This window comes from Pungitius pungitius, chromosome 10, assembly GCF_949316345.1.
Source record: "Pungitius pungitius chromosome 10, fPunPun2.1, whole genome shotgun sequence".
Lineage (NCBI taxonomy): Eukaryota > Metazoa > Chordata > Actinopteri > Perciformes > Gasterosteidae > Pungitius > Pungitius pungitius.
Genome location: NC_084909.1, coordinates 20,499,110 through 20,526,894, shown reverse-complemented (window position 1 = coordinate 20,526,894; position 27,785 = coordinate 20,499,110). Strand labels below are relative to the sequence as shown.

Below are 27,785 nucleotides of genomic sequence, written 5' to 3'. Positions count from 1 at the left end.
TTAGAGCCTCTGACATTGTGTTTAAGTTTCCAGTGAGGAATCGAACATTGGACCTACTTCTGTCACAGTGTCCCAATCAAAGGGTGAAGGACCATTTACATGAGCATAAGAGAGCCAATAAGAACCTCAGGAATTGTCCACTGGACACATATTCTTTCGGTCTGGAAAACAAGTGCTTTTTTGTCCTTTTGTCTCGATAAGCATCTCTGGAACATCTGTGGAGCTCTGCTCTGTTATGGTGGATACCAAATGTCCAAGCTGGTCTTTCAGTGGAAAGACCCACAAGTGATCATTGATCTCCAAATGTCACGTTCAACTCTGCTGATCACCATCTTCGTTATTGGCTGATGATGTTTGACCACAGGACAAACTCCTCACTTCCTCGTTCTTCGCTGACAGCCCTTAACATCATGATTCATGCCACAGTGTTTGCATTGGTCCTCGATATGTGGGAGGTTTCTATGAGCTGTGAAGTTAATTCCATTTTCTCTTTCTGTTTTCTCCAGTGTGCAGAGTAGCATGCCACAAGAAATGTGAAGTCAAGGTAAGAATGAAACCGCACACCTAAACACACAAAGGAGGCGTCGACAGATGCATCAGATGGGCTCTGCTTTCCTAAAACAAGCGCACCTCCACTTTAAAATCCATTTGAGCTTATCGGGAGGAAATATGATGTTTGGGTGTAATCAGCTACTCTTCTGTGTGTGCTTCCATGCAGCTGTGGGGGGGGGGGGGGGGGTGTTTATGTTCACCAAAATATCCTAAGAATGTCAAAGCAGTGCTCTTTGAATCAGAAGGTTTTTCTATTGGCTTAAAAATAAAAGAGCGCTTGATTCATCTGGTTGTAGAAAAGGCAAAGAGCACGCAGGAGAAACTGGGAGGGGGGGCAGGTTCTTGAAGAAGGAAAGGTTTGTGTGTAAAAGTCCATCTGAGAGGTTCACGGGCCCACAATCACTCACACACGTGTAGCACGTGCACACCTATGTTTACACCAGGCCTTCATCTGGGATCCATTATTGCAATGGGTGCTTCTTGCCAGCTTTGCCTAATCCCTCTTCTACTCTCAGGAAATGCCATGGGTGTAGGCCGGCAGGCTGAGCTAAGTGCGAGGTGGGGGGAGGCCTCCAGTAGAACAAAATGAGGGAAACGATAAGCCCGGCCCGTTCCACCTTTTCCATTGTCTTTGCATCGCAATTTTTAGTGGCTGCGTATTTGGTCGACACACTTTCTTCCCCCAGTGTTTGAAAACTTACATTTAGGTATTTGGAGTGAAAGGAATGTTCCCATTACTCTGAATATGGAGATGTTTACAGTCTTCATATGGGCCATTTCATAGGAAGGAGGGAAGTAGTAACAGCAAAAAGCTGCTCACAGGGGAGTTCTGTGTGAACATTTTTCACAAATTTTGAGGATAAATATTTATCCAAAATATGATTTTCCATCCGTGTGTTTGTGTCGTTGTGCTGCAGAACCATGTGTGATGTATTACATCTACTTGTTGATAACTTTGGAATTTCAGGAAGTCACGGGAGAGATTTGTGGGGGGGAGGTTAAAGGAGCAGAACACACGCCCTTTGTCTATATATGTACAAAAGTCCAACTTTCCATCTCCAAAAATCACAGCAGCATTTCCTTTTCCAAACATTTCTACTGAGAATCACACCGCTTTGGCAGGAAGCAATTTGCTAACAAGCCTGAGATGAAAAACAAGGGAGTGACCACGGCAGGGTCATGCATGATCTCTATCAGCACTCCGTCAGCCTGGACTCATTTGGATGGGAAATGTATTTTAAGAAATAGATAAAGCTTCTTTACATGTCGTGTTTGTCCCAATGTGACAGTTATCCCAAGTACACACTACAGTTATAAATCTCTGTCCCCAGGTGAGATTAAAATGCAGCCTGTGTTTAACCTGGACCTGTGTGTGTGTGTGTGTGTGTGTGTGTTTGCTCTCAACTGGATGTGAAAAATGTCTGAAATGCTGCCAGCAGGATTATTTCTCTCCGTGGTGATGAGCAGAGTGTTGGATCACTAACTACTACATGTGTGCTAAACAGGCTTCCTGTCACTCCCAAACAATCACCTCTCACACGTAGAGACGTGGATCCATGCATGATGCAGTTTAGTTGTTTTGGGACAGGATTGAACCGTCGACTGCTTAAAGGCTCTTGGCCTTTATTCGGAGTCAGACATTGTAATAAGAAGCCCCAGTAGATCCATTACCCACAATGCAGTTAGTCGCAGTTAGCAAAAATCCACAACATTGTCTTCCCGTTTTAATGTGATTACAATCATTTCCCAGTGTGACGTTCAGCAGGAACATTCTGTAATAAAAAGAGAAACAAAGTGGGCTCCTTAGTTGTGGTCCGTGGTCTTAACACCCAGAACCGTTTCAGCCCGGCTCCTTTTTGCTCGGCTTCCGTTCTTTGTGTTGGAAAAACAATTGGTGGAGGCTGAAAACAAGAAGCTTATGGTATTAACAAAGTAGGAACAACATCATGTAACTATTAATAAGATATAACTATGCCCATGATACACAGTAGCACTGCACATGTGTGATTTGTTGATATCGACTGTCACTTATCTTTATTTATCCATTAATGAGTCATTTCTCTACTGCAGTTCACTGGTCAGTAGAAAGACGTCTTATTGGTTGGACACTTTAAGTCCAGAATGAGTCGGTGTGGAGAAGGACCTGCTAGATGTCACTGATCCTTCCAGTGTGTTTCACTGTTAATGAGGAAGGAGGTCTGAGAAAGCTCATTCTCACTTCGCTCCTTTTCATGTTTCCAGCTACTGAAGTTCTCTGAATGTGCGTCTGGAGAAACGTCTTTCTTTGTGCTGGCTGCTCTGCACTTTGGTTCCTTTAGTTGAGCAGAACCTGCTTGGAGATCAGAAATGACTTCTTTGCATTGCGTAACAGTTCAACCTCCTCATAGGTGGGTCTGAGACATTTCATGCTCAACAGGTGCTACTCACGTTTTAGAACTTCTGTTTTTCCACTTTCGGGTTCATCTGAACATTTGTGATTGATCTCTTGGACTTTCTCCATTCCAGAAAGTTTCCGTATGAAACTACATGCCATCATGTGAGTGGCAGCTGATTTCCAACATTTGGGGGCGAGGGGTCAATAAGGAACAGCGTGTATCTGTCATCGTGTCTTTGACCCTTTTAAACACCTTCATCCACCTGCGTGTTTCTGAGAGAGAACATCATGTTTGCAGCTGACCTTCAGCAGCTTCAACTTGTTCTTCTGTTCTCTGGCAGGTGCCTCAGTAGACTCACTCACTCACTCTGGACGTGTTATTTTTTGATGGTGGCTGCTCCATAAAACGTTGAAATCGTCAGGAAGAAGGAGGTATTTTAGGGGAGTTAAGTTATTAGACTGATGTGTTTAAATGTAATGTAATAGATATAAAGGAATAAAGGCAATCTCTCTCTTGAACTTTGATTAACCTTTACTTAATTAAATAACAATTACGTTACTTAAAGGGCTAATTTTTGGCATTTTAGGAATGTGAGCAGAAATAAAATACCTGATAACTCCAATCAGAGAGTGAGATGGAAGAGGCATCTCCCTGAGTGAAGGTTCAAAGGTCAGCGTGGCATTGAATCCCAGCAACAACACAAAGCACTTCCTTCCTTTTCCATGCGGTGGCGCTCTGCAGATAGTGAGAAATGGGAAGGTGAGGACGTAGAAGGGTGGGCGTGAACTCCTGTCAGGAGAACATGTGGAAGTGTTCTAGAAAGGACGATGGGGGGGGCGGGTCCTTTCATAGTCTGATCCAATACAGCTCCCCGGCTAATTGAATTATCCGTCACAGGACAGAACACATGGTCTCCCCTCTGCCCTCCTCCTTATGACACCGCGCGTTTATGGGAAAGAACACAGGGTCAATCACATGGCCTCTTCATCTGAGAACACAGGTTTCTCAATTGAAGCTACTCAGGAGGATGATGATTAACTTCTGCCATCAAAGGGCTAGATCCAACCAATCTGTTCAGTCGGGACTCAGCTACTGTATTTCTGGTTTGAACATCTTATGGAGAGCCTTTGGATGTGTTGGTTATTTTTGTATTTATTAACCTAAGTGAGTAACATGTCAGGTGCTCATTAGACATCCAGCAGAGTGGTGGGACTTTAGCAGTAGAACCATGGGGCAGAAGGATGTTTGGTGATAATTGGATGTGGGTTTGTTGACAGAGATTCTGGCAGGTGCCGCTCGAACTGCTTTGTGACTCCCTTCAAAATACTGGCACCCCACCCATGGGGGGCTTACAGCAGCAGCTATGGTCATGTACTCAGCAAACGCATGGCAGCAACATGCGCATAGACACGGCAGAGAAAACAAACAGTAACGCCCAGTCTGCAACACGATGGAGTAATCAAGAGTCCCTGGAAAGAATGTCAACAGCGGGCCAAGTGCATGCAGCGCACAGCAATGGGAGGAATAAGGGAGGGCAACGGCCCCCAAGAGCATGCAGTTGCATTAGCTAGTTAAGATTTAATTGCCCTACGCAATTTGCTGAGCATGCGGGCTGTCTTCCAGGGTAACTAATGGTCCCTGACCACTGCACCAGCCGGAGGGGAAAAGGACCCCTCCCCCTCGAATCCAATGTGACGACTTTTCCACTGTGTCTGAGCTCCTGCAGCCTATTGAGGAGACTCCAGGAGAACAATCCATGGTAAATCCACTCTGCAAGAGCATTGGTGCAGCGTGGTGCCAGGGAAGCCTGAGTCAGACCTCTTTCTCAATGCCCCTCCCTTCCTGTCGGTCTTATACTTCCTGTCACCCTTCACCAAGGATACTGTACCTGTTGGCTCTTTCTCTCGCTCTCATCCCCTCAATGACACGCTGTGGGGGGGCACCAACAACGCCGAAACCCCCCCCCCCCACTGTGGAGCCCGGCCTCCACATTAAAGGTGTGCATCATAAACATGTTGTTTTGTAACCATAGATGACATGTCCCACCCCTTCCTTCCTTCCTTCCCTCCTGGCCCGTTTCATTAATGGTGAATTAAACCACGCCCACTGGAGCAACATCTGGTGAACACGGCTTCAACTCAAGGTGTTACTTTTAGACGCGGCTGCCGTGTAATTACATCAAAGACGGTGGTCATCTTTTCCACGTCGAGGCGCAATACTTCCCCCTCTAAAAAATGTGTACCAAGCATTCCTCAGTAATGTGGCTTTGTCTGCTCCTGGATAATAGCAGGTGAGCCTGTGGAAACCAAGTCAAACGTTCTGGCTGAGTGCCTCTATCACTACTGCTGAGACAAATACTCCAGTGTTCCCAAGCAGATGAAGAATTGATGAAATCCCTATGAAGTGAAAGCAGTCTGACCTGGTTCTGCTCAACTCTACAGAGATTTTTAGCATCTTTTCAGCACACATATTACTGATTAGACTGAGCTTCATTGCTCTCATCACATTCACATCCCACAGCAGCAGACAAACAAGCTGGGTCACTTTCAGAGCTTCTAACCTTCTAACCTCCACACTGGCATTTGATTCATTTCATCTCCAATGCAAATGGTTCCTCTCACGCTGATGATGACGTCATTCTTTATTTATGTTTATTTGACATACAAGCTACACATGTGGAGTGGATGCAGCATTTGAGTCAGAAGAGAGACTCAATGGTTGCATATAAGGAATGAATACAGATGGGATCATGAATTTGTCTTTTTCTTTATTGATCCCTCGGAATTAGTTAAAGAGCAAATAGTGATCAGCAGTTGTTCCACCGTCTTACTGTATTGTGTCAGTTGTGCGTGATTAGATTTTTCACAAGTGTTTTTAGAGTTATTGCGTTGTGAGTGTGAAGGACTGAGCTGGTGACCCAGAAGTCTGTTGACACAGGCCGACTTTGGAGTTGATGTGAAGTCAGTGGATGAATTCATGGTACATTACTTTCTCTCCTGTTGCAGCTGGAGAGGGAGAGAGAGAGAGAGAGAGAGTGTGTGTGTGTGTGTGTGTGTGTGAGTGAAAGTGAGAGAGTTAAAGAGATGGAAAAGAAGGGTGAGGGGGGGGGGGGGTTGAAACTCATATTTAACGTGTAACTTGAGAAGCTGATAACAAGGAGCGAGTGAAGGAGAAATGAGCATGTGAGGAGGGAGCGTGTGTGTGTGTGTGTGTGCGTGTGTGTGTGCGCGTGTGTGCGTGTGTGTGTGTGTGCGTGTGTGTGTGTGTATGTGTGTGTGTGTGTGTGTGCGTGTGTGTTGTGAAAGAGAGCGAGAGGACGACTGTGAGACAGACGGAAAAGGGCTGTGCTCTTGTTTCGTGTCCCGTCCCCCCTGATCTCCCTGGGAAATCCAGTCCAACATTGCCTCTCCCTTCTTGTTACTCTCGCGTCTCCCCCGTTTGGGAGGAGAACCTTGTCTGAACAGGGGGGAGGAGGGAAAGCGAGGGAGCCGTGTTGAGCAGCCGCTGCTGCACTGCGCCGCTCCAGTTGTGGGATGTTACGGGATCTGCCTCCTGCTGCACTTCTCCCCACACTCCCATGAAGACTCTTTCAGTCGCTTTCGTGCTGCTGTTGTTGGAGGAGGAGGCTTAGAGGGAGAGACTAGCCAGACCGACCAGCCCGGAGCCACAAACACACACACACACACACACACACACACTTGTACGCTCCTCCGGCTCTGCGCTGCACCAAGGTAACAGTGAGTGGATTTAGCTTTAGCCATCTGGTTGGCGCACAGGGAAAAAAGCTCTCTGCTGCACAGATAGAGGGGGGGTGGGGGGGCGAAAGGACGATGCAAGACTAAAACCCAGAGGAAAGAGCAGAGCACAATACGAAGGAGACGCACACTGAGGCAGGATGGCCACCGCGGTGTTCCAGGTAAGGAGAGCTCCTGGTGTCCCGAGCGCCGGCTGAAGTGCTCTTTCTATTTCTTTAGTCGTGTAACTCTGCATCGCACGCGGGTTGTTGGTTTGCAGTATTCGTGTGGATGTGTGATCAGAGCCTCTGGGTGAGGAGGGGGAGCGGGGGCCGTGTACGTGGAACGGAGCGAGGTGAGAGTGTGTGCGTCTGTTGTGTCACTGCAGACGTTGGGTTGTGGAGCTGCTCGTGGCTGTGTGTGGTCCCCTGGACCCCCCCGTGTTTGTGGCCCCACGGTCACGGCTGGGATGACGGGGGTGGCTCGCGTCTCTTCTCTTCTCCCCCCATTGAGGGCACTTTAGCGTGTGTTTGTATTCGCTGTATAAACCCAGTCCGACGCAGCGCTCCCTCAGTCCGACCTCATCTGAGAAAAATGTGTTAGTGCTCCGCGAGAGAGAGAAGTGTGTGTGAAGCCCTCCTCCCCTGCTTTCACTGTTGTGTGTCTGCAGCCGCAGTGCTGTTTCATAATAGGACCTCGCCGAAGTTGTTTCACAGAAAACATTGCCCCAGGCGTGAGAAAACCCGACTGCACTTTGGGAATTTTTGCCACTTTGAGTGAGTCACAATTGCCTCCAATTTGCTTAGAATTTGGGGAAAAAAGGGCACACTGTGAAAGGATGGGTTTGCCGGGTTAGCAGTGTACGTGACGACAGTGTTCCCTGTTAACCAGGTACTTAATGGATGGCTAATGGATTCTGTGCTGCCTGCACAATATACTGTGGCGAGCTTGGCCAGATGAACGAGACAGGAGACTGGTATTAATTTTGCTGCCCTTCCTGTGTTTCATACACCGCACGACCCCAGGAAATAGACACTTTATTAAGGCGTCGAACTAAGAACTTCACCCACAGCCATACCAAGTTGGGTCATGGTGCCCACACTCCTACACATTAAACTGTAACAAAACATCAAACATTTAATTAAAACATTAAACGGTAACATTTGAGCACAACATAACAGACCCTAGAAAACACACATAATCTTAAACACCAGAACATCAACATAACAGAAATGCATCTAAGGATTGTCCCATCATGCAATGCGCCCACCAGCGCCGCCCAACTCGATCCGCCGCTCCGATCGCTACATAGCCCCCACCTGAGGGGTCAGTTGTCCTCAACGACCCCATCACCTAGCACAAAGTCTCTCCAACGTCCCGGTAGACGCCGTTGGCGTACAGGCCGTCGTCGGCTTGCAGACGGCACATTTGGGGAACCACTTGTACCAGCACATGGTCTGCAAACGTCACTGTCCTCTCCAACCGTGGGCGGAGCTAGGGGGCGGTACGGTGAAAGTCTGTCCCGGTGTAACACCACTGTGCGTCCCCGGCCAGGCATGCGCACCCGGTACACCACCTCCGACAGGCGTTCCAAAATCTCGCCGGGCCCTTGCCAGTGGCTGCAAAGCTTGGGGGAGACGCCCTTCTTCCGGACTGGACAATACACCCAGATCCGGTCCCCGGGTATGAGTGCTTGCCCCCGGCCCCTGGTGTCATAGGCTCGTTTCTGCCGCACTCCGGAGCTGGCCTGGGCCTGGCGAGTATAGTCATGGACCACCTGCAGGCGATCCCTCAATCGACGACAGTAGTCCATCGCTGTCCCTCCGCTGATCTCGGGCTCGGGGGGAGCCCCAAACACCAAGTCGATTGGGGTCCGTAGTTCTCGCCCAAACATGAGGGCAGCAGGTGTGCATCGGCTGGACTCCTGGACAGCTGTCCGGTAGGACCACAGGACCAATGGTAGGTGGCGGTCCCAGTCACGCTGGTGTTGGCTGGTGAGGATAGCAAGTTGGGTGGCTAGCGTGCGGTTGAACCGTTCCACCAAGCCATCACTCTGGGGGTGCAGGGGTGTCGTCCTGGTCTTGCTCACCCCGAGCCGACGACAAACCTCGCTGAAGACCTGGGACTCAAAGTTTCGCCCTTGGTCGCTGTGCAGCTCAGCGGGGGCCCCGAAGCGGGCAAACATCTCCTCCACCAGTCTCTCTGCAGTCGTGATGGCGCTCTGATCCGGCACAGCATAAGCCTCGGGCCACTTAGTGAAATAGTCCATGGCCACGAGGACATAACGGTTGCCAGAATCCGTGACCGGAAAGGGCCCAAGAATGTCCACTCCTACTCGCTCCATCGGAGCCCCCACCAGGTACTGCTGCAATGGGGCATGAGAGCGCTGGGTTGGCCCCTTCTGGGCAGTGCAAAGGTCGCAGCAATGCACATACAGCTCAACGTCCCGTCGACAGCTAGGCCAGTAGAACCGTTCTCTGAGGCGGTAGAGAGTCTTGGTATTCCCATAGTGCCCCGCCCCCACCGAGCCGTGGGCAAGCTTCAGGACTTGGGGGCGGAGTGTGCGAGGCACCAGCAATTGTACAAGGTCGCGTCCTCTTTCGGGAGCCCTCCACCTCCGGTACACCACCCCGTCATGGAACTCGAAGTTACCCCACTGCGAGTGGTAGGCCTTTACCTCGGGCCCCAGTGCTGATACCACAGCCCACTCGGGGCGCTGCCCTGCTTCCAGCCAACTTCTAACTAACGCCAGAGTCCCGTCCTCTTTCTGCTGCTGCTCCAACTGCAGGCTTGTCAGTGGGAACAGGTCTGCTTCGTTGTCAACCGCCTGCACCATCGTCACTGCTGGCATTGATTGGTCCTGTTCCTCCTGTCGCTGACAGTAACGGCACTCGACAGCCTCGCAGGGGCGTCTGGAGAGTGCATCGGCATTGCCATGATGTCGCCCTGCCCGATGCTGAATTTCAAAATCATGCTCTTGTAGGGCCTCCAGCCATCGAGCAACCTGCCCTTCCGGATTTTTGAAATTCAGGAGCCAAGTGAGCGAGGCATGATCAGTGCGGATCAGGAAGTGGCTGCCGTGCAGGTATGGCCGGAAGTGCTGTAGCGCCCGGACCACCGCTAGCAGCTCACGTCGTGTCACACAGTAGTTCCTCTCCGCCCGGCTCAAGGATCGACTGAAGTATGCCACTGCACGTTCCCCCTCGTCCCCGTGTTGGGAAAGGACAGCCCCGATCCCCACATTGCTGGCGTCAGTGTCCACAATAAAGGGCCGGCGGGCATCAGGGTAGGCAAGGATCGGGGCTTTGGTTAGCGATACCTTGAGTTGGTTGAAAGCTACGGTGCAGGTGTCATCCCAGAGGAATGGCTGGCCCAGGTTAGTCAGACGATGGAGGGGACTGGCAATCGAAGCAAAATCTCGGATGAAGCGCCGATAGTATGACCCCAGGCCCAGGAAACTTCTCAACTCACTGACGTTAGCTGGGGTTGGCCAGTCCTTTACTGCAGTCACCTTTGCTGGGTCTGTAGCTACACCACGAGCACTGACAATGTGGCCCAGGAAAGCTGTTTCCCTTGTTAGCAGTCGGCACTTCGCAGGGTTGAGTCGCAACTGGGCATGGCGGATGGCATTGAAGACTTCTTGGAGGTTGATAAGGGCTCTGTCAAAGTCATTGGCATGTACCAGCAGGTCGTCGAGGTACACAACGCAATGATTCCGGGGAATGCCCGCCAGCACCCTTTCCATCAGCCGCTCAAATGTAGCCGGCGCGTTGCAGAGTCCAAATGGCATGACGCGGAATTGCCACAGCCCTTGCCCGATGGTGAAGGCGGTCTTAGGTCTTGCGTCGGGGGACAGCTCTACCTGCCAGTAACCGCTGCGCAGGTCAAGGGAGCTGAACCAGCTGGACCCCGCGATGTAATCGAGAGCATCGTCAATACGAGGTAGGGGGTACGAGTCTTTTTTTGTGACATTGTTGAGACGTCGATAGTCCACACAGAACCGCCAGTTGTTGTCCTTCTTCCTTACCAGTACGGCCGGGGCTGCCCATGGACTGTCCGAGGGCTCAATTACTCCTGCAGCAGCCATCTCGCAAATTTTCTCCTCTGCAGCTTGCTGCTTACTGAGGGCCAGTCGATTGGGCCGCAGACGGATGGGCTGTGCAGAGCCGGTATCGATGGAATGCTGGACCAGCCCTGTCTGCGTGCAGTCTTTGTCTTTTGCCGCAAATATGTCCATATAATTTTCCAGAAGGCACTTCAACTGATGCTGCTGTTCAGGGTCCAGGCCAGCACTGCTGCGCTCCCACAAATCACGGACGGCTTCCACAGTCTCACTGGAGGAAGAGACAGCTGGTGCAATGGAGGCAGCCAAGGTGGCCTGTGGATGTGCAGGGCCACTGGCGATGGACGGCATAGGTGGTGGTGCGGCCCTACCGGACTGGAGTGCCACAACCTCTGTGCCAAGGGTGATGGTTTCTCCTAACACGTTGACACAGGCACCCCAGCGGGTCAACAGGTCCAAGCCGATGATACATGGGTCCCGAATATCAGCAAGCCAGAACTTGTGCACCAGCTCCTGGGCCCCAGCCTGGACTTTCAGTCTCTTGGTCCCTCTCATGCCCGCTCGTTCCCCCGTTACCGTGAGCATCTGAGTGGTGGTTGTTGACCAAGTCTTTGGGAGGTCTCCGCTAGTACCAGGGAGGATGCCAGGTCGTACCAAGGAGATGGTGGACCCAGTGTCGACCAGCGCCCGACACGGTTGGCCATCCAGTTTGCAGTTCAGGTACAGCCCTTCAGTGTGTCCGAGGCGGCCGACTAAAGTGCATCGGCCATGGAGGGGGGCTGGAGGCCGGAATGGTGCACCCCTCGCTACACCATTCCTCTGTCGTTTCCCGCTGGTGAAGTGACTCTGGGTTTCGGAGTTGGGGCTGGGCAATTTCTGGCTATGTGACCCGGTTCGTCACAACGATAGCAGCGGTCAGTAGGCTGGGGGGGACGCCGCCTGGGTGCTGGAGGCCAGGGCTGCATTCGTTGTGGTGGAGGCCTCACCTGACGGACCTCTTCTGCTTCTTCTTCCTCGTCATAATCGGTAAGCCTGACGCATGGCTGTTGGTGGAGAGTTCTTTTCTGGCTGGGCCATGCGGTGAGTACTCCCTCTGCTCGTTCAGCCTCGTGGAGTGCATCACCGAGGGTCTGGGGTCTGATGAGAGCGACATGCTGACGCAACTGCTCAGGTGCAAGTCCTCTCAGGAAGGCGTGGAGGGCTAGTTCTTCTTGTGCCGCTGCTTGGAAGTGCGGGTAACCCAGTCGAGCGTGTAGCTGCACATCTGCTGCGAAGGTACCCAAACTTTCTTCTCCTTGGCGGCGGCGGCTGGCTAGTTCCTCCCGGCTCTGGTCAACAAGGAGCCGCTGTCCAAATCTCCTCTTTAACGCCATTTTTAGGGCCTGTAGGTCCCCTTGTTCCGCTGGAGCTAGGTCACGAAGCACCTGCACTGCCTTGCCTTCTAATGCTAGGGCTAGATGGGTGGCAGCCTCTTCGCTGTCCCAGCCGCTGTGTTGGGCTGCTAGATGGACTTGTGACAAATATGGCTCCAGCTGTGTCGTCCCATCGTATTTGGGTAGTTTGACTGATGTCCTTGGCTTGATTGAGGAGCCTTGTAGGCCAGGGGTGAAGACCCGTGGCTGGTCGGGGGTGTTGGTAGGTAGCAGGCCCTCGCTGGTAGTAGCCGTCCTGGGCAGTCGAGGGTCTTCCGTAGCCATGGGTGGTGGGTGAGGCCTTGAGACGTTCCCCTGCTGGCGTAGCCGTCTGGTGCTGCAGCCATCAGGGAGGGCTAGGCGTTGTCCATCCTCATTAGACTCCATCTTTTGCCGCATCAGGCTTCGCAAGTGGCCCTGGGTCTGCCCTAGGGCCCTCTCCAGCTCTTCAATCTCCATCTCCATCTGCATTCTAGTAGCTATATCCCACTTCTGACACCAATGTGGCGAGCTTGGCCAGATGAACGAGACAGGAGACTGGTATTAATTTTGCTGCCCTTCCTGTGTTTCATACACCGCACGACCCCAGGAAATAGACACTTTATTAAGGCGTCGAACTAAGAACTTCACCCACAGCCATACCAAGTTGGGTCATGGTGCCCACACTCCTACACATTAAACTGTAACAAAACATCAAACATTTAATTAAAACATTAAACGGTAACATTTGAGCACAACATAACAGACCCTAGAAAACACACATAATCTTAAACACCAGAACATCAACATAACAGAAATGCATCTAAGGATTGTCCCATCATGCAATGCGCCCACCAGCGCCGCCCAACTCGATCCGCCGCTCCGATCGCTACAATACTATACATGATAAGCCTTGAATTGTGTTTTGTTGTTTTAATGTACCATAGTTCAGGTGGAGCCGTATTGGTTGGACCTACCTGGTGACGTTGTAGATATGAAGGGTTCCAGCGTCCTGTGCACATGTCCGGTCACTTCAAAGTTCCCATCATGACGGCTTCACTAGTCCTGGTAACTTCCACACTTTGAGGAACAGAGAGAAACGGCAGAGTCGTGCTGTAGTTCTCTGTTGGTTCTTCTCCACGTTTCACAAGAAATGATGAAACCTCTGGATGGGTTGAATGAAACAAAACCATGTTCCATGAATACGTTTCCCATCAGCCTCGTGTAACACGATGACACGTGACTGATGTTGGAACACGGTATGTGTGAAATAGATAGTTTGAGGGTACATTTCGGCTTACCTAATGAGTTTTAATAATTTGCAGTCTGTAACAACAGTAGCATCACTGATTGGATGGCCTTCCATCAAGTGGAAAAAAACGTACGTAAGGAGCTTCCCACTGGACACAAATAGTGGTCTCAGGGTGAAAGTTGTGTGTTTGTTGCACACATTCAGCCCCCCCCCCCCCACCTACCCTTTCGTCCTTGTGGATAAAGATGAGTTGATGGACTGCGTCGCCGTCCTCTGTACGTACCACTGAAGAAACATCTACTGTGCAACTGCATCACCTGATTTATAATTAACTAGAACACCTCCCTGACTTACACCGTCATCTGTTGTGATGGGTGAGCCACACATTCCTTCTCAGCACTGCTTGTCAAACACAAATGTAAAACAGCGCCGTGCTGCCCGGCCGGTGGCATTACCCATGACTCCTGGTTGTGTGGGAATGGCGTTGGTCCACTGGCGGGGAGCCCGTGCCGTACTGGGTTTCAGAGAAGGCATTTTTCATCATTACCATCTGCCAGGGAAACAGTGCTCCAGTCAAACCCCCCCCCCCCCCGTCCCTCCTTGAGGCAGCTCGTGATAGATGCCTCACCGCAGACACACACCACCGCACATGCAGCCAGGACGGCCACATAGAAATGGTGGGTCCGTGTGGGGGAGTGTGTCTGTGTGTGTGTGAGGTTCTGGGATTAGGGATAAGGCAGTGGTCCGTGGCCATTAAAATCCACCAGCATGGATTTTCATGCTTGTCCGCTGATGTTATCCACCGTGTGTGTGTGTGTGTGTGTGTGTGTGTGTGCGCTTTAGTTCCTACAGACAAAGTTTAACCTTTGGAATGACGGTAATAAACGAGCATTTTGGTTTTCTTAAAAGCCACGTGTTTGATGAATGTCTTCCCTCCTGTTAGAAGAATTTAAGCTTATTGTGTCTTTGATCCTCACAACATTTCTCTGCAAAATGTGTGCGCAGCAATTCATTCATTCCCTTTGTCCTCTGGACTAAATGTTGGCACAAAATGTGAGCTTGCAATACATTAGCAACATAAATAACCTTTAGCCGTGCCCTGCGTCGTAGCCTCCTGTTGGGCTTTTAGTGTGATTAATAGTATCCACTGAAGACACAGTTAAAGCGTCGCATTTTGCAAAGGCGTCATATGTGTCACTGTGTGGTCGTTACTTAGCAGGTCGACTGACCAGTGTGCCGTCATAGGCCCAGAGTGTATGACGGAACCACCGGACTCTTTAACAGCTTAGTACCTTTTTAAGACCACCAATCAAGCCTCGTTCCTTCACTCATAACCGATGGAGTGTTTCCAGTTCTATTGTTTTATTGCCACAAGTCAAATCGTTATTTCCACCAAACTCGTGCGTCAAATCAGGTTTGTGTTTCAGCTTTCTGACTTTAGGAGGTCTTGGTTGGCTTCCACTCAAAAAGAGCTCAATTCTGAAAGAAACCACTTGGCCACACTCATTACGTGTTTGTCCTTGTGTGATTGCTGGTGCCAGCACACTCGGGCTCAAGCTGCCTACAGACCCTCACAGTCTAATACCCCTTAAGTCATGATGCCCCAAAATAAGAGAAACATTATAGTGAAACATTTAATGGCGGCTAAACCTTCAAATGGCTCCGTGCGATCAAACTTAAAGGTAAAATGACCCTTCAGCGTTTGCATTTTGGGAAAATACTTTCCCCGGTCTGACGCGTCTCATTAGTTTGACGTGCAGATGTGTCATCGTTCGCCGTGACAACGCCAAGATGGCCGCCAAACTCCCTAAACATGCCCCGCCTTCTCCTCACATGTTGTAGACATGGCATGGTTGTGGTGTAGAGGCAGGTAGCCTCATGCAGCTCCTGCAGTGCTCCATCTGACAAATTGGACCTATTTGGCTCTAAAGCAACTTGATCTTCATTGAATGTGGCTCCGTCAATGAAAGTCATCTGAAGTTGTGTTGTGTTCAGGGCTTGTGGAAATGGATCGATTCATTCAGCTTGTGTTGCTCCGATGCCATCAGATACGTGGTCTGACAGGTAGGGTAACCTGGGGGGTAACTCTTCAGTTTCTCCACTGCAGAAAGTCAGAAGGACATTAATCACAAGCCGTTTCCCTGTGTTCTGTCAGTTTAGTGCTCACACACAACCTCACAGTCTGCTAAAGTTTCTAGTAAACCTCAGTGAAGAACATGTTGCTTACTCGATAGACGAAGTAGAAAGAGACGGACCACTGAGGGTATTTTCGTTGCTGAGAGCACCGCAGCCCGGTTTTGAGGTCTCAGTGTGTTTGTTCAGAAAGCATAAGAGAGACAAGGGTTCATGAGGTCACATCTTAAGAATTCACCTCCAACACCACACTGCTCCGTTTCTCTGGATTTAGTTGCTGACTTCGATACTTTGATGCAAATCTAATGGACTTTGACGAGATGCCACCGCTTTGAACCTCTGTGGTCACATATTGCATCACTGCATACAGCTTTTTGGGGATTTACAGCACATTTGGAGAAGCAGCTCCTGGCTCAGCTTGCATTAGACGTCAGTGGAAAGTACAGCCAGTGGGATGGAGGAGAGGAGATGGAAGCTTTTACCACTTTATTTACCAACATTTTTTTCACCATGGAATTTGTTGTTATTTGTATAACGTTGATGTAATAACTATTTCTGAACTCTGGTTCCCCAAAACGCCATAACTTTCAGACGAGTGTTTGCAGATCCATGTTTCATTTAAAGCTTCTTGGTTGAGCCTCATATTGTTGTTTGCTTTAATGGCTGATTGATGCTGAAGCATCTTGGTCTCAAACAGAAAGACATTTGCCAAAACCAACCCATTGGTTTGAGGTGTGTGGATACGTTCAGTGTTGATGTTTGCAAACTAAAAAACTTCTCAAAAAAAGGTTTGTGAAACAACAGAACTAATTAAGGATTAATGTCGTTAACTAGCGTAACGACATTCCCCAGTTCATCCATGACTCGCTAATAGCAGGACTGGTTTTGTCTCCTGATACAAAGATGTCATATATATCTCTATTTTACTCTTACTTGTGCCGTAGTGGTTAATGCTTTCAGGACAAGTCAGGCAGGGAGAGGTTTTGGCGGGAGGAAAAGTGAAACCTGACCCGGTCCATCCATCTGTCATTAAATCCAGTGTGTAGGTGTGAGTTATAGCGGTAGTTGCCTGTAAGATCCCTGCATGTTAACATAAATATCCTTCCCTCCCAGGGGCTTTCTGCCAGAGTTATAAGTTAATAGCTCATCCTGTCGGGGTGCAGTCTTAGTACAGACTCGCCTCGGCTTGTCCAATTTCCCTCCTGGGTTCTGAGACCATGTAGCCCACAAAGATAGTAGCAACCGAACCGGGTCACCACAAGGCCCATGAGGTTAGTTTCAACCCTTTGATACCACCAACAACAACAATTCTTCATTTAGGTAACGAAGGTAACTTCATGTTTGGATGTGAGCTAAGTTTAACTGAGTATCCGTCATAATTACTACGACCACTTCTCTGGTTAATAACAAACCCAAACATGCTTCATCATAAGCTCCTCATACAAACCCATGATATCATTGGATGATTTAAAGCTACTAAAGGGCCTGTCGTCAATGCACAGTATGTTGATATACGACTACGGTTCAGACTGTGGCACATTAGGAAATGTACCGTGGTAAATATTAGTCATAATAACTGCAATAACCGTAATATCCTATTTTGTGGCTATTTTATTGTGCATTGCAGGCTGAATGGTAGTTGGGATCTTTTGGGGTCTCGTTTCTGACCTGGCACTCAGTGGATTCCACTCATTCTTTGAGCCCCTCAAAAATGTGTTGAGCTTACTGCAACCTCACTGTTATTTCTGTCCTTCACTGTGCAGAATGATTGATGGACAGTTTGTGTTCACAGACAGCTGCTGAGGGAGGACAGTGTTCTCTGCCCTCAGCGTGTTTTAAATCTACACATGTGATGTGGAAACTGGAAACCTGAATGGACCTTACAGTGGAGCCGAAGACACTTGGTATCCAACAATTATACTTTTTAAAATGAACAACATCTGTTTAGGGAAAAGGTCTATCAGACACTAATGTAAATAAGTTTGATACTGAATGTCTTCAAAGTATATATGTGAAGTCATTTCCATCATGCCTCATGTTTGACTAATCCCAGTGCGTGTCTTTATACGCAGTCCTAACATCTCCTGGGACTGAGCAGATGTTCAATGACATCATGTGGAAACATGTTTTCATCCTAACAGTGTCACTAAGATACAACATTTGGTGGCTGTGGAAGGCTATTATTCACTTTTGACTAAGGCAGGACTTCTCCCATAATTCTGTTTTTTAAGATAAGCTGAGCTTCAAGGAGGTGAAATGAGATGGCATTGGAAATACTTTCTATAATTCCGATGTCTAATGCATTATAAACATATTTTTGATTGATGAGAATCTGCTTATAGCGCTCTGTCACTATAGTAATGACGCTTGATAACTGATCCTAACACATAAAGTTAGGTGGAAACATAAAGTGATTTAACTTCAACTCAAAAAGGACATTATAATCCATGATCTGTTTTTGTTGAATTGGGCTCCTTCCCATCACAAATTGCACAGTAGCAAACTCTAATTGGCTGTGGCAGCCCCCCCAGGCCCACTCCTTCACCACGTGGCCTGCTGCCACACTGTGAGAACCATGCTAAACGTGTAAATTAGTGTGCTGGTAAATACCGGCTCTTGGCTGAAAGAGCCTGGGAAGGGAACGTGACCCCCGCTGTAACTTCAGAACAAGCCCCCCCCCCCCCCCCCCCCCCCCCCCCCCCCCCCGCCGTCAGTCCGGGGTGAGAATGAGCAGGCGCTCTGCTCGGAAAGTTGTTCATACAAAGTCAGATTTATTATGTTTATTGTCTTCATGTTTACTTGATCCATCACACATTCATCTCTGTTTGCACTGACATGGATTTCATCTTCCAACGGTGCACACACACAAATACAAATAGTTCATTAATGAATCATTCGGGGTATTCAATCAAACCCATTAAAGAAATGTAAATAAGAATGTTCACACTTAAAGTATCCACACGCTATATTCTTGAAGTGCTTCTGATGCTGTGCAACATGAATGTGATCCAGGGAACGTCTGGAGATGGCTGTTCCGTGGTGTCCTTCAGCTCATCCCGCTCAATAAATGGGACGCTTTCCCTCGAGGTAACACAGAGGCCGCAACTTTCACAAAGACACAATCTGACTGAAGAAAGACAAAATGAAAAGGTACAGATGTTTGGACAAAGCACTTCTGTGTAAATACAAATTCAGTTATGAATCAATAGTAGACAGAGAAGCAGATGATCTTCTAGTGATGCAGCATGGGCCCTTGGACCAGAACTCTGCCTTCATTCCTCTGTACTTTGATAAGGTCCCAATAAGCCCAGGCTGACCCGCACGGCGTCACGCTCCACCATCACGGCGGCACAAGAGCCTTCTGCTGCTGGTTATGGTTCACAAATGAAATGTGCACACTGAATAGTTCTGTTGGGATGTGCCAGATGCAGAGAGCTGGATGAAGATGAAGGGCCCGATGCTCTTCTCCACCTGCGTGGCCATGGTTCCTTTTTGAAGGAAAGCTGGAATGTGCTTCTCTCGCTCTTGCTGTTTGATTTTCCTACATTCATCTTGGGATTTATGGGCATAAGCAGGCCAGAGATTATACCGCACTCTGTTTACCCCCCAAAACTGACTCCCTCCATCATTTATTCACGGCTCCACAGCGCCATTAGCGAGGCTCGTTAACGTGGTCCGACCTGGGAGCCGGTCCCATAAGATGACTGTCTGCAGTGGGAGTAGCTAGCATGAGTTCTGACATGGACTTCTGTCTGCGGCATGTGCGGAATGCAACAAGCCAGTTATTCTTCATTCTATTAAACTCATTTGAATACTACAGATAGCATCAGCTCACCCGGCCTCCTCCACACGCACAGCACAGGCTTTGTGGAGGCTTTTATCTGCATTCAAACAGGGTTCACAAGCCTCCGCTTACATTGCTGGCTTCACGTGTTAAAAGAAGAACCCCCTTTAGTGAGGGTCTGTGTCATGTTCTCATCTTGTCTCCAACGTACTCCTACGTGTAGCTAGAAGATGGAACTCATCGGTTTAATTATCTTGGATGTTACAAGGCTGCATGCTAGCAGCTCTGTGGGGATAGTAAACTGGGTTTACTCAGGTACTTGGTGTACTTGGTGTACTTGGTGTATTACCTAAATCACCAAACTGGAAGCATTCTTTTTACTTTACAAATATTCTAAATATAAAGTAAACTAATAGATTTCTCCTGCATGCCTCTCCATAGTCTCACACTCCCTTTATTTCATCTTTAACAAATGAACAATGTTCATTTAGATGTTAAAATACATACTTTTAAGCCACTGCTTTCCAAGTTTTCAAGTGAGAAGGCAACTACTTAGCATGAGGGAGAATGTGAGCCATTCTGACGTGGGCACCTACCCACTCAATCTGACCTTTGCCCCTTACACTGACAATGACACCATTGGTCCACTTGTCAATGATTTCTTTTCTCCCAACATAATGAACCCTGTTTTGCAAAAATAAATAAAAAATTGTATTCAATGCATTATACAACTAAATGTCAGTTACCGTTGTTGTTTGGATGTTTGGGGACAAGACTTGTTGATGAAGTGGCTCTTTGTCTTGTGTGTTCCCCTCTTGTTACACAATAAAGTCACATTCCAGGGTTTGAATATCAGCAAACGATGTAACACAAACACAAAAACCTACAAGGTAGTTTAATGTTCAATTATGAACCAATTCCACTTTCATTGGGTGAGATTCTACAGATTGCACCTGCTGTTTGATTGGTCAACAAACTGTGTTTCCAGATAATATTGCATTGTGTTGCGTCAAAACTAGAGTCCAAATATTCACCCAGGCACCCAAATCCCAGCAGTGTGAAAATGAGACCCACCAATCCCGTTTTTCATTTGTATTGCTGGCCTTTTTGTTCTGGGATCATGTGACTGCGGGTGATTGGTCTTGCAGCAACAAAAGGGATCGCTGATATATATTCTTATTCACCCTTCTTCTTGACTTCTTAAATGGGAAAAGGCTCATGTCATCGACTCAATCAATCATACGTTTGAAGAATGTGTATAAAATCGAGTAGGAATGACACAGTTCCTGTAGCGTTGTCTATCACATATTATTGATCATTATATTGGCTCATATTGGTGTAAATTGGCTCATAGCTTATTCTGTTGAATATTTATGTTCCTACATGACTGTTTAAGTTGTCCTTCCACTAACAACCGAGTCGGGATGTGTCATCCAATAACTGTCCGAGAGCAGGTCTGGTCTGTCAACATAGGAGAAGCAGCCTGGGTGGGGGGGGGGGGGGGGTGTTGCGTCTCCTAATGTCAGCTCCTTTCAGGGCGGAGGCAGAGTCAGCTGGAAGACACAAGGGGGCAACCTAAGGACCAGGGGCCTCGGAGAAGAACGGCATGTGGTCGTGCATGGGGGGGGGGGGGGGGGGGGGTGATAAGGGTGATGGTGAGGGAAGGGGCTCATGGGGAATGGACTAACTCGTAGTGGAGGTGATTTGAGCCAGACAGAGATACAGTATCCTGACAACTCCAGACACACTCATCATGCCAGACCAAATGATGGTCATTCTGCAGTGATGTCGTAGGCCGTTGATACAGAAGCAACCTGAGAGGAACCGTTTTTATTTGACATGTCACCTCCTTACATGGGAAAGTCCAAAGAGCCACTGTATTGGAGCATGACTCCAATTTATGCACTGCCTCTGTATCAGCTGCTTCTGCTGCAACTACATGTGATCTGATGGTTCCTGTAGAACTATCATTCCTCTCTTCCAGCTCCAGACGAGGCTTCAATGGTGCACGAGGCGACTTGTGTATCAACAACGTTGTGAATCTGATCAGTAATCCTAACACCCCGATGGCAGCCATCCAGTGGCTTGTTTGGTTTGGTCCAGGAACATCCACTGCTGGTGGATCGCTCAATGATATAAGGCCTTAACCTCAGTGGCTATTTAGGGCTTTGTTAGTTTGAAATTACTTTGGTTTGGAACTGCAGCTTGTAAGGCAATATTGACTTATTAAAACAAACATCCATATCAGTTAAGAGACATCGCAGGACAGAAATGCCCCGAAAAAACATATTGAGCCTCAAAACAGGGTATCATTGCATTTCAGGGTTTAAATCCTCTGCATGCGTATAATTCTGTCAGAGTTTAATGACGGCGCGTGAAAGGTGGGACTTGACGTGATCGAGATGTCAACATCGGGTTCTATTTTTACAGGCAGACGCTGAATCTGTTTCCTTCAACGGTTACAAAAAGCAGACCCCAACCAAGCAGCAGGCTTGAGTTTGGGCAATGACACAATTAGTCTTGGATAAGGGAGGTGGTAGCCAAGGAGCAGAGATGAAGGGGACCTTTAGTGGTTGACAGTTGTGATAACCCTGTGGCACAATCTTTCAAAGCTAAAACAGACACCGTTCTCTTAGAGTCATAAAAGAAGGATGAGGAAGACCAGTCAAAGGCCTCCTGGAGCCATAAAGCTGTCCCTGGTGGGCCATCTGTAGAGGAGAGCCTGCTGGTTCGTAGCCCACTGGTGAAAATGAATGGAAGGAATGATGGCAGCAGGGTCGCAAAGGGGACGAATACCGACCCACAGGAAGGAACCGGCTGTGGCGACATCCTGTTTGTGTTCATCCTCATCAAAAGGCTCATCGCATTCTGGAAGCTCTTCATTTGGATTATCTGTTAGAGGCCATTATCGTATCGTTCTTCCTGTTTATCCGCCTCTGTCATCATGCTCAAAGAATGACCACGGAAACTGCCGGACAGTAATCGGATTAGACCGGCCACTGGACAGAAAGTTCTGCTGGAGTAATAAACTGAAAAGAATTATTCCATTGTTACGTATCACTTCAACACAAACCAACGTCTTCTTGAACGTAGTTCACTGCGAATGTGTTAAAAAACGTACTAATGAAACCTCCAATTTCAACAAATCTCTCTTTTTCACTGGGATTGTCTGGCTGCTGGAAATGACCCCTTCCACACTAAAACAAGCCGGCTGATTGGTCCAAAGAAGCCTGTCTCTCCATTGTGGTTTGGATCTACATAAAGTACCTTTAAGTCAAAGTATCAAAGTATGAAGTCATGAAGCCCCTCTAAATGCAAACCAGGAATGTAGCAGGGCTGTTCATAACATCATGTACAAATAGAACTGGATATAAGCAACACGATGACTAACCACTTCTATTTTTACTCTTAGGTGTCTTCATCGTGTGTTCCAGCAACAAACTATGAGCTGGTAAGTAGGACTTTTTGTTTTGAGTAATTGCTTCCATGCTGTACGTGCTCAGCAGGCTTCATTGGCTCCTTCCTGCTGTAGGATTATTGCACAGCCTCTATCAGCTACACTAACAAGGTAGTTACCGTTGCACATAATGCACCATTATCTGGAGGGGCCCCTGAGACAGACCTGGGATCTGCAGCTATGTAAACAGACTAGAACGTACTCAACCTTTTGCAGGGGTTTCCTTTTCTTGAGTTTTGGACGTTTGAGCCGCTGCGGCACGACAACAAACAAAGGTAAACAGAAAGCTGTGTCCTTGAATCCTGGCTATCACGATGACGTCTTTTGGTGTTTGAGTCTGCGTCTGAGTATGAAAGTGCAATAAAAAAAAAAAGACGCCCGCTCCGTTGCCTTATTTGGTCTCCACAGTGGACCTTGTGTTGGACTTGGAGATCATCACCTCACTCTCTTTCTCGTGTAGTGTGTGTTTGAACGGTTTTGGATGCCTGACAAACCAAAGCAAATATCCCCTGCACTTTTCTATGCTCACAGAGAAAATATTTCTGTAAATGTCTTGTTTTTCTTTCATAAAATCTGCAGTGATCAAGCGAGGGCATGTTATTATCCTCTGCACTAGATGCTTTGGACACGGAGACATCTGTTTTAGATGTGCTGAGCTTTCTTGGGCATTTTTTGAAAGGGCTGCTGCAGACATGTTGTCTTCTATATGGAAATATGACATTACACTTTAGTGACTTCACCTGAAGGCTGCTACTTCACTGCTGATAGCTTACACCATTTGTTAGAGCTCCATAGGCAGATCCAACATGCTCCTTTCATCACATCTGTCGTCGGGCAGTATACAGGAAAATCCAAAAATAAGATCTGTTCCTCCAAGTAGATAATATATTTTAATACATAAACTGTGATTAGAAGCCGCAGGGCATCTGCCTCCATTTGACCTCTTTCATCTTGTCTCCCTTGAGGCTTTTGTCGTTGCATCGAAGGCTGATTTTTCTCCTAAATGCTGATGAAATGAGCTGTAAAACGTTTTTTTTGTTTACCTTTCCTGCATTACTTTCATGCACTTGAAGTTGAGTTAGGGTGTTCCATTGATAACTATGTGTCAGCTCTGGATCTAGATGCAGTGTGTGTGTGTGTGCGCGTGTGAGCGTGCACGCCTTCTAGCGTGTCAGCTCTCCTCAGCACCTTGTTTGGTGAATTCCTCGCCTGAGACCAACATGATTTACGCCCGGCTCAGGTGCAGAATGATCGTCCCTCGTATATTACGTGTTTTATAAGAGTCCGGACATTCCGCTCGGATGGGACCAGCTACAAGGAGTACACAGCTTTATTACCACATGATAGTACTCCATTCTGAATGAAACTCTGATATACACACAACATTTATTACCCCAGTTCTGGCCCTCCTGCTGTCCCTCGTCAAGGTTTCTTCCTGATTTTTTTCCCGTTTCAGGTGATTCCACTTTACCTAAAATCTAGTACTGAATATTATCTTCCATTTTGGCTAAATGCTAAACTGTGACTGTAAGTGCACCAGCATGTACAACTTGTTTGAAATATATAATATTGGACTAATTAGAGAGAGGGAATTAGGAAACAGGAAATTGATGCCGACAGCCAGCTGTTTATTGTAATTCCTGACGTGCGGTTGGAAGATCCCATTCAACGGTGCTGAGGACGGAGGGGACTCCCCCCCACCAGACCCTTTGGGTGTGTGCGCGACGTGCTGCAAAGCATGCTGGGAGCATTCCTCAGATGTGCCCTCATGTCGGGAATAGGTTTTATTTAGCACAAAAACAAAAGGCTGCCTGATGGAGGTGGAGACATCAAGGGTCCTGGTTACGTTCTGCTCATCTAAACGCACGTCCCCAAGAGACACACATGAAGAATGCATGCGCACACACACACACACACACTCTGAAACCCATAAACCCCTCACACCTACGTCAGCCAGCTTTTTCCCCCATTATATACATATATAGGTCTTGTGCAGTGGGGGAACAAGGCCAGGACATTGCTGAGTAATGAGTAACTGCAGGGCATAGATGGTCTCGATGTGGTCCAATTAGCGCTGTGTTTAGAAGCACACACATTTCCCTGATGTGCCCCGTATTACGCTCTGCACACAAGAAGAGACCAGGCACCCTGTAAAAATATTCAGTATGATCCCAAAACCAGACCATGAAGAACCTGTATGATAAGGAATATACAATGCATTCCTACGTGTTTCTTATGGGTTAATTAACCACTGTGTGTACACATGAGCCCTAAGGGACATGTAGGATGACGTGGACCCTCACTTTGTCCTCTGCAGGCATCCAAAGCCAAAGATAAAATGGATTAAGAGCTGCGTCAAAGTGAGAAAGTCACTGCTTAATTATGGGAATGCACTCAGCCATTAACTAATCCATTCATTGGCAGAGCTTTTATTACACAATTACCTCAAAGAAGGCAGTTTGTTAAGCAGAGCAACCACTGCACTTTTCAAATGAACCTTCAAACTCAACACTTGATACACAACGTCTACTTGTGTTATTTAATATAAATCCCAAGCAAATTCTTCACATTTCAAACACACAATTTGTCTTATAAATTAGAAGCAAACTGGTGATTTCTGAAGTCATCCTACAGATCTTTCAGTAGCAGCACGCTGTATTTAACCCACCCTTCCATCCTTCCAAGGATGAATTGTAATAGTGTTGATAGGGTGCAGTGTCACGTCGAGGTTTTAATCTAATACTTTGATTTGGTTTATTTATCAAATACCTGTAAAACCTATAAAAAAATATTAGTACACAAAAGCTGTGGCTGGGTAGATGGATCCATGGATAGATATCTATAAAAAGATCAATCTACGTGCTTAGAGTGTACAGAGGAGGCATGAATAGGGCTTTACTTCTATCAGCATATTGATGTGAACGTTGATATTTACTACATTACATAATGTCTTTTGATAGAGGTAATGAATTATTGCATGACATACACAACGTATCTTACCCCTCAAAGGCGTTCAGCCGGGCCAAGGAAATAAAAGTTAAATATTGCAGAGATGAAGTAGACTTGTCTAGATAAGGTTTGGACAAATCCCTTTTCTGGGTTACTTACAGGATGAGTTATTACCATATTGGGACATGTGCAGAGTCCAGAAAAACAGTGATTGGTGTGGTAGGTGTGTGTGTGCATGTAGGTGTGACTGACACACACACACACACACACACACTCCCTCCTTTAGTCCCTCCCCTCTCACATGTTGCAGGAGGCTCTGTGAGCGGTCCGGTCCGGATCAGTAGGAGCAGGGACCGGCTGAGAAACACAGAGGAGGTGGTTTAGGGTCACCGACGGCTCTGAGGTTTTTCCCACAGCGCTCTCCTTATCCCTTATAAGCGCCCCCCCCTCCCCCAACCTCTACCTCATGGGGGGTGGGAACAGGAACAAGCGCACACACTCCAACCCGAACCCTAACCCTTGATACATCAGCCCCTCCTTCCTCAGCGCCATGTTTACATTTGTGGGACATGGCTGTGTGAACGCTGCAGATGAAGGACAACGGAGCATGAGAGAGGACCAGCTGTGTGTGTGTGTGTGTGTGCTTGTTATTGAGGTGGATGAAGTAGTAGAGATGAGTACATGATTATGTTGTTGTGATTGTTCCCACATGTTTATGGAGACATTACAAAATGCTTTCACCCAAATGAATGAGTTACTGTAAATTGGGATGAAATACAGAAGAAAACAGTTTTGTTTTACATCTTTTAGTTAGATGTTTCTGTTGTTTGTTTGTATGTTTCTTATTGATCGTGTGGTATTGATTTACCTGGCCCGAGGTGGTGGTGCTACTTGCTGTTGTAAATGCTGTGCTAATGTGAATGTCACAAGCTCTGCCTCCAGGGAGAAGAAAGACGAAGGTTGCAGACTAAATGGGCCGTTTAAATCACACAGGAATTGGCTCTGAGGTTGTTTCAGCTGGTGAGAGGCAGATTGCCTTTTTAGGCAGCCACTAGAGGACAAAACATTATTTCTAAGGGTGTTGCCAAATAGCTGCGCTTTCATTCTGACGGTAAACAAACACAAGAGACTTTTCCCCCACTTTCTAAAAATAGAGAAACTTAGGAAACTCTTCTAAAGTAATGAACATTAGGCATACTTTACATTTATTTCCATCTTATCAAATAGGTTTCTGTTTCTATCAGCTAGAGATTACAACGTCAAAATTCATTTGACTTTGGAGGAGCTTCAGGTGAACCGTCATCATGTGTGAGGCCTGCAGTTTATGCTTATTTCCACTAGGAGGCGCTGCTGGGTGTTTCTGGCATTATGACAATGGTATTATATTATTATAATCAGGGCATGAATCCGTGGCCTCAATGAGGGAAAAAGGCCTGGACCTTTTCAAGCCTGCATCATGCACATGAATTCACGTTGCTAGGCTCTGAGTTTGGGCCAACGTCCAAAATGCAGACTGTAAACATAAGAGTACAGCTGCCTGTGTGTGTGTGTGTGTGTGTGTGTGTGTGTGTGTTTCCAAAGAATTGTACCCAGGCTAGAAGTGCACACCCTTCTTCTGACTCACAGACACACACACACACACACACACACGTATAGACACGCATGGTTATACTCTGGAAACCATCCACGTGGACGCGCACAGTGAAGCCGGGTTTCCTCCTGACGGCTTTGCTCACCGAGTGGTTCCTCTCACAGAAAGCTGTCTCCGGCCCAGCCGGGCTCAGTGGGCTGTGTATTTAGCCCTCGGGTCCCCCCCCCGGGGGGGGCCATACTTAGGAGGGAAACTCCCCAAGCACGCTAGCTACCTCTGCCTTCCTAAAGGAGCGGGGGCTACAATTTGAAGAATAACTGGGTGAAAGCAGCAGCTTGTGGAATGAAGCTGCTCTGCTCCCTTTTCACACGTGTTGGACTCTGATGCCTCGCATGTGACGGATTGGACTGCATTCTGAAAGGCTCATTTAAAATGATCCTGATGTGACTCTTGTTTGGCTGTGATTGGCTGTAATAAAACATTGTGCTCACCAGCCAACGTGAT

At 47.7% G+C, this 27,785-nt stretch overlaps 1 protein-coding gene across 6 annotated transcripts in view; it reads left to right on the top strand.

Annotated features, from left to right (window-relative positions):
- tns1b (tensin 1b) overlaps positions 1–27,785 on the top strand; it is a 107,014-nt gene that overhangs the window by 37,885 nt on the left and 41,344 nt on the right. For all 6 annotated transcript variants that reach the window (XM_037487643.2, XM_062565203.1, XM_062565206.1 and 3 more), the window contains exons 3-4: positions 507–544; positions 22,697–22,735. In XM_037487643.2, coding sequence (XP_037343540.2) covers positions 507–544; positions 22,697–22,735 — 77 coding nt within the window. The remainder of the gene's footprint in view (positions 1–506; positions 545–22,696; positions 22,736–27,785) is intronic.